This window comes from Engraulis encrasicolus, chromosome 3 (assembly GCF_034702125.1).
Source record: "Engraulis encrasicolus isolate BLACKSEA-1 chromosome 3, IST_EnEncr_1.0, whole genome shotgun sequence".
NCBI classification, from domain to species: Eukaryota; Metazoa; Chordata; class Actinopteri; order Clupeiformes; family Engraulidae; genus Engraulis; species Engraulis encrasicolus.
The window spans coordinates 13,392,193-13,410,553 of NC_085859.1; the positions used below are offsets into that span (position 1 = coordinate 13,392,193).

Sequence of the window (18,361 nt, forward strand, 5' to 3'; positions counted from 1 at the left end):
TAAAACATCGCTGAGACAATGGATCGTGCATTCATAAGTAGGTTCATTCTGATGGCTAGAAAATCATGCAGCTACTTTGACTTGAATTTGTGGACGAAGTGGCAACTCAACAAATGTCATACACCTACCATTGGAAAGGGCAGACACTGAGCTTTCCAATAGTTCCAGGCATTCTCTGATAAACCTAAGAAATGTCTGTAGAATAATGGACTAAAACACGTATTTATATGTAATAAATGGATGATAAAGGTTGGTTAGATTTCACTCTCCTGTCCAGTTCAACCAATTTTATGGGTAATCAAAAAAAATTTCACCTGTGGGTGTTCAGTACTTTCTATTATTTCAGTTTTCTTGTATTACTTTGAAGCTATGGACTTGAGCAAGCTTGATGCCAGCGTTATACGCATCACATGCCAGTGTCATAACAGTGTTGTGACACCGTTATGATGTGTCATACTGTCATTAGGCCTAGTGTCATTTTATGGCTGTTGTCCATGTAATGGCCATGACAAGTTGATGGGGCTGTCTTTATTATGCCAAGTTGACAGTAATCAAAGTGACATTATCAGAAGTTGTCTTAGTCAAGACAATTTGACATTAATCAATGTGACATATATGGATATATTAGTCAAAGCATTGAAATCAATTTAATGACTAAATAATAAGCAATCATTTGAATTTAACTGGCGACACCATCACTCGTGTAAATAATATGGTGAATATAACTTAAAAGGAGCCCCGGTTATGAAGACTGTAGTCCTTAAAAGGTAGGCCTACATATAATTGTGGTCTATCGGGCTATATAAGTCTCCATAGCCGGGGTTCCTTTTAAGGGTACAAGATCACTGCAGTTTTTTTGATGGAGGTGATTACTAATTCATTAAGCAATGCTTTTGAATGAAACAACATACCATTGTTTATAGGCAACCTGAAATATTACACAATATGGCTTTAAGGGCAGGAGACTGGCTAGGGCTGTCATACGGACATTTATAAACTATATTGTCAGATTGTCAGGACAAGACAACTTCTGGTAATGTCACTTTGATTAAATGTCAATTTGTCATAATAAGGACAAAGCCGATAATAAAGGTAAAGCCCAAACAATGGCAACTTGTCATGACCATAACGTTTATGACATTAACAATGTCATGAAAGTAAAGCGTTACAGATGACTGCTCTTGCAAGTCTTGCACTCTTTACAACTCAAGTGTATGACAGGCTACCTCCAGAGCATTCAGACGGTTCCAGTGGCAGTTCGTGGCACCACCTTGAGGCATAGGCGTGCACAGATAGGGCCAAGGTGGTGCTAAAGCACCCGTCCCTTTGCCCTACTGGACAAAAAATGCCCTTTTTGAAAGTTATTTTTTAAACATGTTGGCTACTGTGGTCTATGTTGACATGATAATCTACACATATAACAGCAATATAAAAGGAATGGCAAAAATTTCTGTGTATTTTGATCAATATTTAAACTGTCAGTACGTAAACATTTTTAACATTGTCACGCCCAGCCAAATGCACAAATCGGCGTGGTCTCCCTTTATGTTACTATCACTCACGAGCCAGTGGTCGTATCAACATTTATATTTTGCCATTCCCTTGATGTCATTATGTTTCAGCCACCAAGGGGGTCAATGCCGCCCCTCCCTCAAACTACGCCTATGAATGTGGGTCTACACTGCAAACATTACAGTTTGGTTTCCCAAAGAATCTTCAACTGCATTGTACGAGGCACCTTAAAAGACCTCTGCCCCAGCTGTATGGAGGAGAACCCCCAAGGCTTACCCCAGAGTGCAAACTGAAGAACTGTGTGTGTGTGTGTGTGTGTGTGTGTGTGTGTGTGTGTCATTGACAGTAAATAGAATGGACGCCAAATCAACGCTATTTGCCATTCAACGCTTTGAAGCCAGATTTGGGAACATTCCAACTTACATTCCACCTTAGCAACGCCAAACGCAGGTGCTGATTGGACAACAACAAGACTTCTAACTGTCAATCAAACCATGTTCTGATGCTCATTGGTCAATTTAACTTTTAATATCTCTCTAAAATAAAACATCACCACAAAAAATCACCACCCTGGTAAGTTGGAGAGCAAGGGGACCTACTAGTTGAGCAAAAAATGATCCCCCTGGAGTGGCATTTAAGGGAGATACAGGGTTTTATGTCTCTCATAAGAATGAATGGGATTTGGCCATTTTTTGGTCTTTTTGGGTCCAACCTTGGCTCCAACTTGGCTTCAACAATGAAATAGAATTTTGGCCTCCATTCTATTTACTCTCAATGGTGTGTGTGTGTGTGTGTGTGTGTGTGTGTGTGTGTGTGTGTGTGTGTGTGTGTGTGTGTGTGTGTGTGTGTGTGTGTGTGTGTGTGTGTGTGTGTGTGTGCGTTTTCATTCATTTTCAGAAAATCTCTATGAAGAATGAATGCACTGTGCATCAGATTTGGTTAACAAGGTAAGGTTTTAATCAGTGAAAAAATGTATGTCGGCCTAACCAAAGGTCTGCGTGGATTCATTAGCAACATTGCATGTATTAGCAAGATTGAGGCAAAAGCAGTACTGTAGACACCCATTAGTAAAGTCAGTGTTGTCAAAATGACTGTAAAACAAAACTAACATATTTATTTCAGAGACAGCAATATTATTGCCAGATATTTCAAATTTTCAGAATTCTATTTTCTCTCTAGGCTGGAATATACCGGTATGTGGGGGGCCTTGCCATGGTCAAGTTTGGGAACCCTTGGTTTATGTTATACATCCTTCAACACCTATCATGTCATTATAGCCTAGTTAAATTAGGACTTCTGACATATCAAAGGATAATACCACAAATTATGCAACTATAGTATACATTTGTAGAACACTGCCAAAAAACATTGCAGATTCCTGACTATATTGACTTTAAAACTTTCTTCCCCTCTTCAAACTGTGATGACAATGCAGACATCAACAGGTTTATCTGGGTAACAAGCAGTCACACGCGAGCTGCTCACTGTTATATGTTTTAGGGCTTTATGCCTTTATTTTTGACAGGACAGTGGAGGATAGTCAGGAAACAAATGGGGAGAGAAAGACTGGGAAGGATCTGCAAATGACCGAACCCGGGTCACTGGCGCAGTAGTGCCCTATCATTAGGACACGGCAGGGCTGAGCTGCTTACTGTTAAAGGGACACTGTGCAGAATATGGTCAAAAAAGGTAGGCTACCTACTGCAACTGTGCTGCTCATTGAAACTGGGCTGCCTATTGCCAAATTTGATCTTTACATGAAAGTTTACTAAGTAATTAACAGATATTTTCTCGCATGGTCCAAGTAGAGTCATTTTTGGAAATTCAAAATGGCGGACCATGGAGAAGATCCCCCTTTTCATGTATGAACAGTGCAAATTTTCCAGTCATAATGAATACTTAGAATTTGATGGTGGTGGTAAGTATTCATGAAAAAGGTAACATTAGTGAATGGGCAGCATGAATTCTGGAAACAAACAACTAAAAATCTCACACAGTGTCCCTTTAAGCACTTTGGTTCTGAACTGGTGTGGAATCAGCCAGCAGCACTATTCTGGCCGACCTGAATATAATGGGAGAACACTGTGCAGTCCAAGCATGGATGTGTTTGTCATGTCATGTCATGTCAGCTAAAACCTCCCTGGGTCTTTTCCAGCAGTCTTTGAAGGTTCCTTTGGAGCTGTTGAAGAGCAAGTCAACAGTTAGACAAAGGGTGGGGTCTCACAAAATTTGACTGCTGCAGACAGTCATCTTCCGATGAGCCTGACAATAAATAAATAATCAATAGTCCCTAAATGGGATCATTTTAAAACCAGAGTTTTGAAACTCTCTTAGATTCAGAGATTGGATTAATGAGCTGTCAGACAAATGGACTGTTGACACATGTACTGTAGCCTATTCGCCCTGCCAACCCACCTGTTCCAGTTTCAAAAGATTCATAGATATCATTGCGTACACATCAGAATTATCCTCAGAGTACTGTTTGTCCTCATTGCTGAAAGAGAAAGTAAAAAAAAAAAACGGTTACATGATCAATCATAATCAAATAAAATGACCTTTAAAATAATAACAAGAAAATGCACATTAGAGAGTGTGCTCCAGCATATCTATGCCCCCTACACCCCCAATTAATGTTTTTCTGTTACTTAGTGTAACACTAATGATCAAAAGTGTCAATGAGAGAACAGAACAGATCAAAGAATTGATAATAATGTATCCTTTGTTTTTACCTGTTGTCTGGGGGGTTGGTCATAGAACTGAGTGATATTAGTCGTTGCTCCAGAGAAAGTATTCGGAAGGCCATGTAGCAGGAGGAGAAGACTAGAACACTTACCCTGTTCATGATGAAATGGAAAGGACAACAAGGCACAGTAACATGAGAATGTAGTATATGAACAGTGAAAACTTGCATGGCACCTTCAAAGAAACATGGAATGACTGGAATGTTTGTAAACGGGAAACCTATGTATACTATATACTATACTGCCGTGCAAAACAAGAACGCAGTAACTCAAAAATGGTAAAAAATAAAAAAAATGTAGATCGGAAATGGGCTTTAAACTACCTCATTTGTCTTGTGTCAAAAAATGGTGGTCCAACACCGTCCCGTTTTTGAGAAAAATCATTTTGAAAGTGCAAAAATGACCCAAAAAAAGTTACTGCAGTGTTGGATTAAAGGTTACGTCGTGCAAAACAAAAACGCAGTAAGTCGGTGAGTTACTGCTGCACTTTCCAATGGGAATGGTTTGGGAGTAGACAGTAATACTAGCCAAGAACGCAGTAACTCCTGCAGTAACCCCATTTTGTGGCAGTAATACTAGCCAAGAACGCAGTAACTCTGTTTTTTGTGTCAAAAAGACACACAAATGTTGTTTTTTTCGGGGTTTTTTGAGTGCATTTAATTTCTATCCTAAAAAAGTATTACCAGGAAGTGTCACCACTTCTTTACCGACAACACAGTTGTCACGCCATATAGGAAACTTTGAAGCCTTTTTTCTCAGTTTGCCAGAATCTGAGTTACTGCGTTCTTGTTTTGTAGGGCAGTATAGTACAGGCCAAAAGTTTGGATACACGCCTTCTCATTCTATCCGTTTTCTTTATTTTCATGACTATTAACTACATTACTACTACACTATTTAACTACATTGGAGATTCTCACTGAAGGTATCAAAACTATGCATGAACACATGCAGAGTTGTGTCCTGAACAAAAATGTGAAATAAAGACGTTTTATATTCTAATTTCTTTAAAATAGCAACATTGCTCTGATTATTGCTTTGCACACTCTTGCCATTCAATGCAAGTAGTCATGAAAATAAAGAAAATGCATATGTACTGTGTATATAAATTTGTGTCTTATTAAATGTACAGATTGTCTTGCCATTTTGGGGTTTAAAAACTCACACGAACAGATAGCACATAAGGAGGGTGCTAAGGGAGAAGGTCCTTAGGAACTTGATCTCTTCTGTTTCAGCCACACCTGCAACAAAACAAATGGCTTACTCTGAAATTTTCCTCTCTTTGAGATCATACCAGTTAACACATTCATGTAATTGACTGAGTTGCAGTGTTAATTTTGTCAACCATGACTATGACTAAAATTATTTCGTCAAAGCCCTTTTCTGATTTTCGTCATTTAGACAAAGACTAAATTGGGAAGGCAATGACTAAAATATGACTGAGACTAAAATTGATTTTCGTCATTGTGACTAAGACTAAGACTACATTTTTTAAAACTGACTAAATTAACACTGGTGTTAAATAAAATAGAGAAAAAGAGAACCAGTGTGTGACCAGTGTGTGAAGAGGTTTCATTCTGCACAGTGTGATATATGTTGAAAAGAGAATCAGTGTGCGGAGAGGGTTTATTCTGTACAGTCAATGATATATGTTAAAAAGAGAAGCAGTGTGTGGAGAAGTTCTATTACGTACAGTGTTGACTAAAATGACTTAAAATCGACTAAGACTAAGATTGATTTTCGTCATTTAGACAAAGACTAAGACTAAATTGGGAAGGCAATGACTAAAATATGACCAAGACTAAAATTGATTTTCGTCATTGTGACTAAGACTACGACTAAATTAAAAAAAAAGCTGACAAAATTAACACTGCTGAGTTGTGGTTAGTGCAGGAAAATCAAGGGGAAAAGTATAGGTAGTACAAGGTAGTGAGTTCCTCGTCTCAGGTGTATGTTGAAGGACGATTTCAGGGGCAACAGACACCTGTGCTGAGTTGGTAACTTTCAAGAATGTCTGGGGATGGTGTGAGTATGCTGAAAAGAAAAATAGAAACAATGAGGCACTGTGAGATTAAAGGTTGGTTAACATTGAGAAGTGTGTACTGTATAACAATAAGTGTTATAAACACCTAAGCAAAGAGGCAACACATGTCAAACAGCAGAGTTTGAAAGTAGAACACTACCAAAGCTTCATACAGATGCTAGCAACTGAACTAGTGCCAATGTCACAGCAAAGAAACTGGATCTAACCAAGAAGCGTCATTTTGTTTCTTTTCCGGTATCCACTTTATGTCGGGTGAACGCCCCTTTAGGAGACCTTCGGTTAGGAGACCTTCGGAGTCCTGAGGTTGAGAATAAATCAAGTCCCCTTAGCGCTGTAGATGGCGGTAGCGCACGTCTTGAGCAAACACCTCAAAAATAGAAGAAGAAGGAGGGGACAACGCCCCCTTAGGAGACCCAACTTGAGCACACGGTTTTGCATTGAGTGGGCGTGGTTTGCGTAATCTTTCTCTTATCCAGTATTTTTGGTCACAGTCTGTCTCCACCTGTCACCTTTTGTTTACATTTGCGCCTGCCCTCTAGTGACCTCTTTGCGTACTGCATTGCCCATGTGCTTTTGTTTTTGTTTCCCCTCATGATTGTTTAATTGTTTGCCACCTGCCCCTTATTGGCATCACCTTCCTTGTTTGTTCATTTCCCCCTACTTAAGCCCTGCTCACCCTTTGCCATGTGTCAGACTGTTCTGTCCTTTCCCGAGTGTGCGCGCCAATTCGTAAGTGCTCTATCCCTGAGAATTTTGAGTTTTTGCCATGCTCCTTGTTTTAGCTTTTATTTGAAATTTTTGGTGAAGATCTTTGTTATGACTATTTTGAACTGCCTGGACCTTTTCTCTTGCATCCTTTTTGAGTTTTTTGTCTGGAGATTTTTGTGACTGAGTTTTTTTTTCAATTTTACATGGACAAGTGCTTATGCAACTTTTGAGTTTTTCTTGAAGACTTTGACTACCGATACTGGGGTTTTTCATTTTTGCCTTTTTCATGCCCATTGAATCTTCTGAGTGTTTACCCCTTTTTTGTTGACTGTTTTTGGACTTCAATTCTTTCGTTGGATTCCTGTGTGAAGAAAATAAAAAATAAAATATCTGAACTGCAATTGGATCTTCCTGTCTGTACTTTAACAGCCAACCCTTTAGGTCACTTGTTAGCAGATTTGCCTCAAATGCCAGTGGTTCTGTCATGTGATGTGAAGTTGTGAGTACCTACAAGTCCTGGATGGATAGGTCATCAGATGTAATGGGCAACATAATGGGCTGATATACAGATACATACAGTACTTTTTGGGCTGGGATGTATTATTGTTAATTGGGTCCTACAGTAGGCTATTTGAACTGGAACGGTTTGCAACTGATTTCACCCAAACACGTTGTACATATGTAATGAGTCATTGTCAGTGTTGGGCAGTAATGCATTACAAAAGTAAGTAATTGTAATGCATTACTTTTTTGCTGTAATGCAGTAATGTAAGGCATTACAGTGCAAAAATCGGTAATATTTACTTAGTTACAATTCTAAATAACTTGCGTTACAATGCATTACAATGACCCGGATTTTAGTGGTATTCAGTGTGATGGGTCAGAAAGAAGCTATTCCTGAACCTGGTAGTTTTTACTCTGCATGCTGCTAAAAACACCTCCTGGATGGGAGGTGAGTCATGACTCATGAGTTTGATTTACACTATAATGCAAATGTAGTGTAATGCCTTACATTTTAAATAGCCTATATAGTAATATTGTAGTAAGACAGTAACATGTAATCAGTAATGCAACCAGTAGTTCACCTTCTCCCGGGCCTTGTCTCTCCCCTGTTCGTTGAATGTTGGAAATCAATTTTGTAATCTCGGCCTAGAAGACCAAACCTAACCTAACGTAACATGTTGGGAAATGATAATTGAGAGACTGGAAAGTCTAGGCTAGAGGTTTTGGGGCCTACTTCCTGAACCCTAAAATAAGGACAGAGAGGGTAGAGAGAGAGAGATTCCATTAGCCTATTATGGGTAACATTTCCAAATAAGGGGCCATAATTAACAGTAAAGTAGCTATCACCTAATACTTAAGTAAGGGTTAATAAGCATTACTTAACACCATATTAGACACACATTAATTGTTATTAATGCATATGTTGAGCATTAGTAAGCAGTTACTTAACTATTAGATAACAATAGCATTTTATTATTTAACTAATAGATAAGTAAGGGCACAGTTAATAGTTAAGTAGCTATCAGGTCATACTTAACTAAGGACCAAAATTAATACTTACTTAATACAAAAGTATGGCATAACTAATGGATAAATAATACATACATATTGGGAGTTGGGACCATTATAATAGAGTTGGCTGAGGATAACTAATGGTTAATTAATGGATAGATATTGGTGTTTGGGACCCTTATATTAGAGTTGGCTGCGGATAACTAATGGTTAATTAATCCATAGATATTGGTGTTTGGGACCCTTATAATAGAGTTGGCTGCGCATATCTAATAGTTAAGTAATTAGTCTACTGTGACGTCTAGCGTTCATTCGTTCAAATCACTGTAATAATGGCAACAGGAGCCATTATATAGCAAGGATTGGACGTACACCTCTCAATGATGGTGGGGTGATGAGATGTAATTTGTTCATATACCACTTGTTAGTTTTAATAGTAAAAACCCTACAATAAATGCAGAACATTATGAAGACTAATAGTTTTGAAGCGAAACTAAACCATTCCTTTGTGAAAATTAAGTTAATGTCTGAAAATATTAGCAAGAAGTGCAGTGCATGATGGGTACTCAATCTACAGACAATATTTCGGTATTATTTATTCATTAGTTATGCCTTACTTTTGTATTAAGTAAGTGTTAATTTTGGTCCTTAGTTAAGTATGACCTAATAGCTTCTTACTACTTCTTACTGTACCCTTACTTATCTATTAGTTCAATATTTTTTATGCTATGAACTTGTAACACAAGGTGATAGTTATCTAATAGTTAAGTAACTGCTTGCTAATGTTTGACATATGCATTAATAACAATTAATATGTGTCTAATGTGACGTTAAGTAATGCTTATTAACCCTTACTAAAGTATTAGGTTATAGCTACTTTGCTGTTAATTATGGCCCCTTATTTGGAAGTGTTACCGCCTATTGTTTCCGGGTTCTACTATTGCAAGGTTGCCTGGCTCTTGCCGACCTGTAGGTCTGCGCAGCTTCATGAGCTCCACTACTAGCTCTGGGAGCTTGTAGCAGAATTCCCTTTCTACAGTCAAAAAAATAATCGCAGCATTTATTGGTTCAATATCAACAAATTCCTTCAAAAACATTTTCTGTCGTGTGACTTGTCAATACGAGCTGCCATTGACATTGAGGCAATAAATGCTCTGCATTATTTTTTGAGTCCTGACATGGAATCCTGCTACATGCTCCCAGACCTCTGTGTGTCTTGAGCGCCACCAGGGGGGTTCAGAGTTCATACTACAGGGGTCTGGTAGGAACCAGGCTAATTACAAGGGGGAGGGGGGGAAATCCCCCTTTAAGCCAGGCTCAAACTACACCACTCCCAGTAGTGTGTCCGATTTTGACGTCAGGGTGCACCGCACACTAGAAGAGAATCGCAACTGTCACTCTTATCCCTGCTCGCAACCACCGAGACAATGCCCGACGTTCTATTTCCAGTCGCAAATATCAAACACTGTTTGATTTCTGAGATTTGTGATCGGCAACCCTTTGAGCTGCCAAAGTTCTATCTTAGAACGTCGGCCGCGACGAGGAAATCTTGCCCGACAATCGCTTGCGATGGTCCTGGGGGGTAACGTTCCAGCGACTGTCACGAGGGGGGTTTTCAGCCGAGAATCGGGCCGATAGTCGTGTAGTTTGAGTCAGGCAGACTGTTCTATTAATTGTAGGAGTATTATGACGCGGCCCTTTAGGCAGACTGGAACCTGCCCATAGCAACCTATTACATTGGCATATCTCTGATAAGGATTTTTTTGCAGTCATTCTAGAATTTTACAGAATAGAGCATTGTGTTCCCGAGGGATGATATTTGTGACATCATATTGAGAACCAAGTTCTAATCAAATATGTATAATATTATGTGACGATTCTATGCATGTAACACACCTGTGATCTTCTCAATGTCTGGAGACTGGGAGTCAGAGCTGCTGCTGTCCTCCATCACCTGTCTTCTCTTCCTCACCTGGCCGTCAAAATTAGAGAAGTTAGTGCAGAAATCGTGCCAACAGGCAAAAGCCAAAGCACAGGTAAATAAACTACACACAATACAGATAATGACAAAAACATTAAAAGGGAAAATTCGGTGTGAGATAAAAATTGGTGCATTAAAAACTCATTGCTAACATGTTAACTCATCGCTAAACATCATAACAACATTGCAATGGCATTACAGAGAACCTTCAGGAAAAGATTAAGACTTGTTCATTGGAAATTTGGTGACATGTTATAGCATAGCCTCTGTGCAAAGGGGTTTAGACTGTATGTATAGTAGGGTGACCAGACGTCCCGGTTTGACCGGGACAGTCCCGGTTTGGAGTTGTGTGTCCCAGGTCCCAAGCAAACCCTCTCGGGACACAAATATGTCCCGGTTTTGGCCACCCACTACATTGCGCCATGTCTATCAGGGTAAATATATGGAAAAGATGACATGTTTACCTGCCACACTGTGGCCCACAATTAATGGCAGCCAGCGCTTGTATAGAAAGTCTGAAGGAGTCAGTTGCGATTTGTCACTCCTCCCACCTAAAATTTATCAGAATCCAGGAAATTGCATCTAAAAAAATACAAAATGTTCTGGGGGAGGACCCCCAGACCCGCCCGCCAAATATTGTCCTTCAGTCACGCATTAAGTGTCCTGGTTTCAGACTACAAAAATCTGGTCACACTAATGTATAGCAATGCGGTTTTGATGTAATTGAGTCTTGAACAGGCCTGCCAGTGGGCCCAGCTGCACCAAGAGGCTACAGTCCATTGACTCTCATTCTAAACACTGTTTGGGATCCCATTTCTTACAAACAAAATACAAGTGAACGATACCCCATACCAGGGGCAGAGTAGCCGAGTGGTCCACTTGAAAACGGCACTCTGGTGGAGGTGTCATGGGGCAGAGCCCTGTCTTTTCCTATAGAGCAAACACATAGCAAGATGTTAGCCTGTTGTAGGAGCACTGTGTGTCTTAAAGGGGTATGCCACTATTTTGGGGCTTAATACAGTTAAAATCATTGGCCAGGGTTTATAAAGGTGGTAAAGTGTCTTATTTTTCATGTTAAGCATTGTCTTGCTTTAAGACAAGTTAAAAGAGGGAGCATGTCGCTAAGCTAGTGAAAGTCAATGCATCCGTGTAGCATGCTACATGCTACAGTGATCCATTGACTTTCACTAGCTTAGCTACATACTCCCTCTTATAACTTGTCTTACAGCAAGACAATGCTTAACATGAAAAATAAGACACTTTACCACCTTTATAAACCCCAGCCAATGATTTTAACTGTATTAAGCCCCAAAATAGTGGCATACCCTTTAACAGTTTCATATGACCTGCAGATACATTATCTTTTTTCTTCTTTTCTGGTGAGAATTTTATACTGGCTGTGTCTACGGTACACTATTGTATGACACTAGATACATTATTATTATTATTTTGTAACAATTTCCGCTTTAAAAACCAACCTCTTACCTCCAAATGGTAGCATACAGACATCAGACACTTATATGTGGTATCTCGAGACAAAAATGAACAAAACACATACTGCAAAAAATAACCACAAAGCATTAGTGCAACATAAATCATGATATAAAATATAGTAATAGACAGTAATAGAATATGAAGAGTTAAGATGCAAAATCCCCTAACTCCATTTCTGAAGACCTGCACATCTATATTTTCAGAGAACACCGTTGTTGGTTTGGTTTACATTCATGTACTTGATAAAACATATAAATAGTTATATTACATAAATAAATAAATGTGCCATTTTGATAGCTTTGTATTAAATAAAAATGAATTAATATTATTTTCTGAAATGGCACTTATTGGGGTTTGCATCTGAACTATTCATATCTACTGTACTGTACATTCATAGTCTTGTCCAGAGCATTCATAATCTATCAAAAATAAGTCAACCAGGCAAAGTAATGTGCGTGGGGATAAAGGTTTTTTTTGATTCATGAACTTGTTTTTAGCCTCATAACACACACAGTTGCGCCCTCTACCACTGAAATCCAAATCAAATCCAAGAGAAGGCAAGTCCAATTCCGTGTCTCATTGCGCACTTGTGCACTTCGGGTACTATGTTTCAGTGCATAGGGCATTCACGCTGAAATTTCCAGTAAATGCAGTGCACTGAAAGTGCCCGGGTGCTGCCCTAACAACGGTCAAAAACACAGTGCTTGAACAATGGACACAGCATGCACTATGACTGCCATGTTGTTAGCAAAATGGAGGAAACGTGGCGTGCAGTTCAGTAGAAGAGTTCGATCAAGAGTCTCTAAATTCTGTATATTATGTCGCCGAGACACCAACCTTCTCTTGCCAGGCCAAGTCTTGTAAGATAGTTGCCGTTTGGGGTGCAGGAAAAATACAAGCACAAGACGCTGTGCAATGTAAACAGTACAACCGATATTTCGGTGAGCTAATGCTATGCTCGCCCATCACTTCCAGTGAGGGGACAGTACATAGTGCCCAATTTTTTCCACGACACTATGCAGTAAAGACCTCAGTGCACTTGTGTGCACTATGCACTAATCTTCAGTGCACACAAGTGCAAAATATGAGACACGGAACAAGTCATAGGATACCCATATAGTTGAGAAATATGTTGGTGACGAAGCTCACAAAACAGCTCCATGAGTACTGTAAGCTCATCTGTCATCAACAGTTAAGTCTGATGACCTTGGGATGTTGGGAACAGCTATGTGGCAATTTTCTGGAGCAGGCGTCACTCTTAATTATTTAAATCTCTGAGGGTGCTGGCCCAAATTTGAAATTCAATGTTTCAAGAAGGAGGCCGCACCTTGCATAGTAGTGTTTTTTATTGCACAGACGCGTTTCAGCGTGTGCCTTCTTCAGTGTGCCGAAACGCGTCTGTGCAATAGAAAACACTACTATGCATGGTGCGGCCTCCTTCTTGAAACACCTATATGGCCTCATGGTTAAGGTCAGGGTTAAGGTTTGGTTCTTTACCAGTAGAAAAAAAATGGGTGGTGGAGCAAATGACCAGTGCACATCTGTGTATACAGTACATCACCTCACTGTGAACAGAATGTTTTTAACATGCAAAGTAATAAAAATGTTACTTGGTATTTCACCTACCCGTTCATTTGATGTAGCAATCACCAGTGCGTTTGGCACTAATATGGCAGTTTTGGTTTTCTTAATGACAGCTACAGAAAGCACCGAGATCACAATCTGGAACAAGTGATGGATAAATGAAATAGAATCAGAAGGGTATCAACAATGTCTATATACAGTCCAACACAAAGATAGTGTATGTGTGCTAGATTTTCTAACAGGGTCAGTGGTGTCATATGTACTTCAGTAACTGCATATCTCAGTCTATTACACTGACTATTGTAAAACATGTAGGCCTACTGTATAACCTTATAATACATCTGTGGTTAGTTTTCACTATCTGCTGCTGTGTGGGGTTTAGTGAGTATCCACATACCTTAGTATCTTTGCCAAAGACTTTGGAATGAAAACATATCCAGTTATCAGAGACAAACAGTCTCCCCTGGTACAGGATGTCTTTCTGTAGAGCGCAGGTGTAACCTGAAGATGCATAGACACATTAGGAAGTACACACTTAACATTAATTGACCACACAAATGGCAAAAGGTTTGTGTCTACGGTATTCGTGCTTCATGCTTATGACACACAAAGTTGTTAACAGAATACTTACTGAAATTAGAAATTAAGAAGAAAGAAAGAAAGAAAGAAAGAAAGAAAGAAAGAAAGAAAGAAAGAAAGAAAGAAAGAAAGAAAGAAAGAAAGAAAGAAAGAGAAATTAAAGGTACACTGTGCAGGAAATGGTCAAAAAAGGTACTGCAACTATGCTGCTCATTGAAACTGGGCTGCCTGTTGCCAAATTTGATCTTTTCATGAAAGTGTACTAAGTGATAAACTAACATTTTCTAGTATGGCCCAAGTACAGTCATTTTTGCAACTAAAAATGGCTATTTTTGGAAATTCAAAATGGCGGACCATGGAGAAGATCCCCCTTTTCATGTATGAAAAGTGCAATTTTTCCAGTCATAATGAATACTTAGAATGTGATGGTGATGGTAAGTATTCATGAAAAAAGCAACATTAGTGAATGGGCAGCATGAATTCTGGAAAAAAACAACTAAAAATCTCACACAGTGTCCCTTTAAGAAAGAAATAAGAAAGAAAGAAAGAAAGAAAGAAAGAAAGAAAGAAAGAAAGAAAGAAAGAAAGAAAGAAAGAAAGAGGAGTTAAAGAGGAGTTAAAAGTGTAATTGCGATAAGAAAAAAAACAGAACAGCATCTTACTTTGCTTCAATGGTTCATCATTACTGATCTCTTTGAAAAGCTTGTGATACTGCAAGTTTGTTTTTGAAAGCTGAAATTGGCCAAAAAATATCATGGCAATTATTTATTTCAAACATCATTAACAAAATTTCGGAAAATAATAATATTATGATCTAAAGTCAACACAAACCTGATTAGGTTGAGATTTCTTGACCTCTGGTTTTGACTCTGGGTCACTTTGAACTTGTGACAACAGAGAAGGATCAAATGTTTTTGACCTGTTGGGGTCATAGCAAGCTATGTTTTATTAACAGTTAACATATCACTTAAACATAAGTTGTTCAGATTAAAATATGCTTGATAACATTCCAATTTCATTCAAGCAACAGCACTCTCTCTCTCTCTCTCTCTCTCTCTCTCTCTCTCTATCACACGCACACGCACACACACACACACACACACACACACACACACACACACACACACACACACACACACACACACACACACAAGCCAGTGTGGAAGTCTTGTACCTGACAAGCACTGGTTTGCGCTTTCTCCTCAGTGACTCTGACTGCGGATCTGAGAATGCCATCCTACCATTTGGGGCTGCCCTGCTCTGCCTCTCCTCTCCCCCATGCTCAGTGTCAGAGCTGGAAAATGGGATCCACATCTCAAAGAATTAGAGTTTCGCTTGTAAAATGGATTTTTGCACATTATTGCCACTGTTTCCTACCACAATCTTATATATTTTTTAAAAATCACATTATTCTATTACACTCTGTATATGTTCTGTAAATTGTTTCGTCCTCCCAACGTTCATTAGTGATTCATAGACAAAATGATGACATTTGTAAATATAGAAATGTGGACTAATAATTATTATAATAATAATAGAACAATTAATAATAGTAATACTAACAATTATTATATTGTAAGAAGAGACATAGAAGACAATGCTGTGGTATTAGGCCACAACAAAAATAACCCCATGAACACACCAAACATGACAAAAGTTACATGAAGCTGGGAACCCGTCACTCAGAGCAGCAATGACACACGCGACAAAAAATGCAAAAGAGGAGGGTTACAAGCAGAATGCAAGCATTGCGACATTCTGATCGGCTGCTGCGGCTGTTGCTGACCGCGTCATAGCTTATTACCGTAATATTCGATGAAGTTCATCTACAAACTATTGTTGATATCACTCAAATCGCTGCTCGTACCCAAAATGCTTTTTGTCACTTTTGTCACCAGCACTTCTATTCAAAGTCAGTTAGGCTACTTCCAGTGTGCATGCATGGTAAGACTAAGCAAATAGAGATACATGTACAGGTAAGTATTTTTTGTAAGTAAGTTTTCTTAATATTAATACAATATTGATATCTACACAATACTTTGACATGACAGGTGACATGCCATGACAGGTTAATGGAACAGTCAACAATTGACTTAAGGTTGTGCACTAAAACAAAAACCACATCATAGGTGCAGCAGGCTTGTACGAAATTCCGAATGGAAAGAATTTAAATTCAAAATAATGCCATAATACGAACACTAGGTGGTGCCATTACCTTCAATTTCTTTGAATTTTAATCTACACCATCCATTGAAAGTACATACAACACCACCACCTAGTGTTCATATTATGGCATTACTTTGAATTGAAATTCTTTCGATTCGGAATTTCGTACAAGCCTGATGTGCAGAGAGTATTGTCTTTTTACTGTTCAGTCATGGAGCTACTGCTTTGTATGCATGCACACACAGGTAGGCCAACTCTTTGCATCCTCCTGCTCGTGCTCTGTCTGCTGCACCTGTCTATTCATGGTCTCAGGTACAGTAAGAAAAGTTTTATACTGTCATTGCCTCCAGTTTAACGCCTTCATCTCATGGACTTGTTTACCACTTTGGCTTTGGTTTTTTTTGGAAATATATATTTTTGGTTTTTTTCAACTTTATTTAGACAGGACAGTGAAGAGTGGGACAGGAAATGAGTGGGAGGGAGAAACAGGAGAGGATCGGGGAATGACCCGGGTCGGGAATCGAACCCAGGTCGCCCGCGTAGCAGTCCAGTGCCCAGCTGACTAAGCCACGACTGAGCATTTCGCTTCAGATTTTGACCTTGTAAAGAAATACTGAGCAGCTAAAAATGAAGGCTGCATAATGTTATCATTATTAAGCTAATGTGTTTCTTAATATGCAGCATTTTTAGATGTCATGAACAATGGCTTGTAGATATTAATAAAGAAGGTTCAAGTCAAGGATTGTAGAACGTTTATCTTTTTGGATTATAATTGAGCAGATATTTATAGGACATGACCTTATTGTCAAAGTAAATAATTACTCTGCTTGTTTACCCAACTGGTTACAAAGTCCCCTAAAGTGCATTTGCAAAACAAACACAGACTGTACCTGTTAGCACTAGTTAGTTGACTGAGGAACACAACCCTTTTTTTAAGCTTTGTGCAGATTATGCTGACCATGCTTTTAAATAATGCCATTCTGTAAACAGAGTTGCTTCTTGAAAACACAAACCATTGTGGCAGTTTTTTTAATCAGTTTAACTTGCACTGTTTCTTATATTGTTATATTCTTAACTCCTTGAAGGACAATGTACTGCATAAGTAATATGCAGGAAATACATTGCCTTGATCTCACCCACTTTTACTAAGCATTTACACATAACTTTTCAACAGTTTTGAGCTGATCTAAGACTGTAGAAAAATCATTGCACATACCATGTTGCAAAACTAGTCCAGGAGCACATTGCCTACAGATTGCCTAAAAGTTTAATTGCATGCACGTTGCTGTTTGTCAGCGCATTACACTTTGATTTCAAAATGATGGCCAGATCTGTAGCAGGTCAGTGGGGTCAAGCTTACCGCACGTTGCTTGAAGCAGCCTGCACCTTACAGGTGGAGCATGCAGGCCTTGGTGGGGAGAAGTTTCTGCGATGGTTGGAAGAAAGAGCACAGTCTTCAGACGTAAGGTGCCTCTCCATGAGGGAAGATGTCAAAGGAGACTAACTGGTCAGCTGTAGAGGACTCAAAGGAGACTGTTAAAGGAGACTTCAGCCATGCCTGCAGGACGTCATGCAGCTTCAGAGACTTCAAGGTTATGGCCAGGTGCTATTGGACATTTATGAATCCAAGTATGTGTCCTCATGACACAGGGAGTGAAGGCACATCCCAGCACTGCGCCAGCGTTAGTCACTCATTTACCTTTCACCCTCAACCCTCAGGAGACCGGGCTGTTTTAGCAACTAATATGGCCAAGTAGGGTCATTTATGGCCCAGACGAGTTTATATAGGAACATGGCTCTAAATTCACACCAGGTGAAATTTCAGTTTGGCTGGTAGAAAAGACTAACTTTTGCTATAGCCACTTTAACCCTTAGTGAGTGTTTGTTTGGCTGGTAAGATTAACATCTACTAGCCATTTTAATGGTCCAGTATTCCTAAACACACTCTTCAACCCTGTGGATAGCCAAGGGGTGCGTTTCTCGAAAGCGTAGTTGTTAGCCAGTTAATAACTTGGGTAGTTGCCAATGATAAATTGCATT

The 18,361-nt window shown here is 39.2% G+C and overlaps 1 protein-coding gene across 1 annotated transcript; it reads right to left on the bottom strand.

Annotated features, from left to right (window-relative positions):
• Positions 1-2,993: 2,993 nt before the first annotated feature.
• Positions 2,994-17,960, bottom strand: LOC134445738 (GRAM domain-containing protein 2B). The gene is made up of 14 exons (XM_063194791.1): positions 17,682-17,960; positions 15,330-15,449; positions 14,987-15,074; positions 14,818-14,887; positions 13,974-14,077; positions 13,619-13,714; positions 11,984-12,055; positions 11,351-11,428; positions 10,414-10,489; positions 6,174-6,284; positions 5,416-5,491; positions 4,242-4,346; positions 3,928-4,006; positions 2,994-3,691 (listed from the first exon to the last, which is right to left on the bottom strand). Exons 1-14 carry the CDS (start codon positions 17,798-17,800, stop codon positions 3,638-3,640), a joined length of 1,248 nt encoding a protein of 415 aa, XP_063050861.1. The 5' UTR covers positions 17,801-17,960; the 3' UTR covers positions 2,994-3,637.
• Between the last annotated feature and the right edge of the window lie 401 nt (positions 17,961-18,361).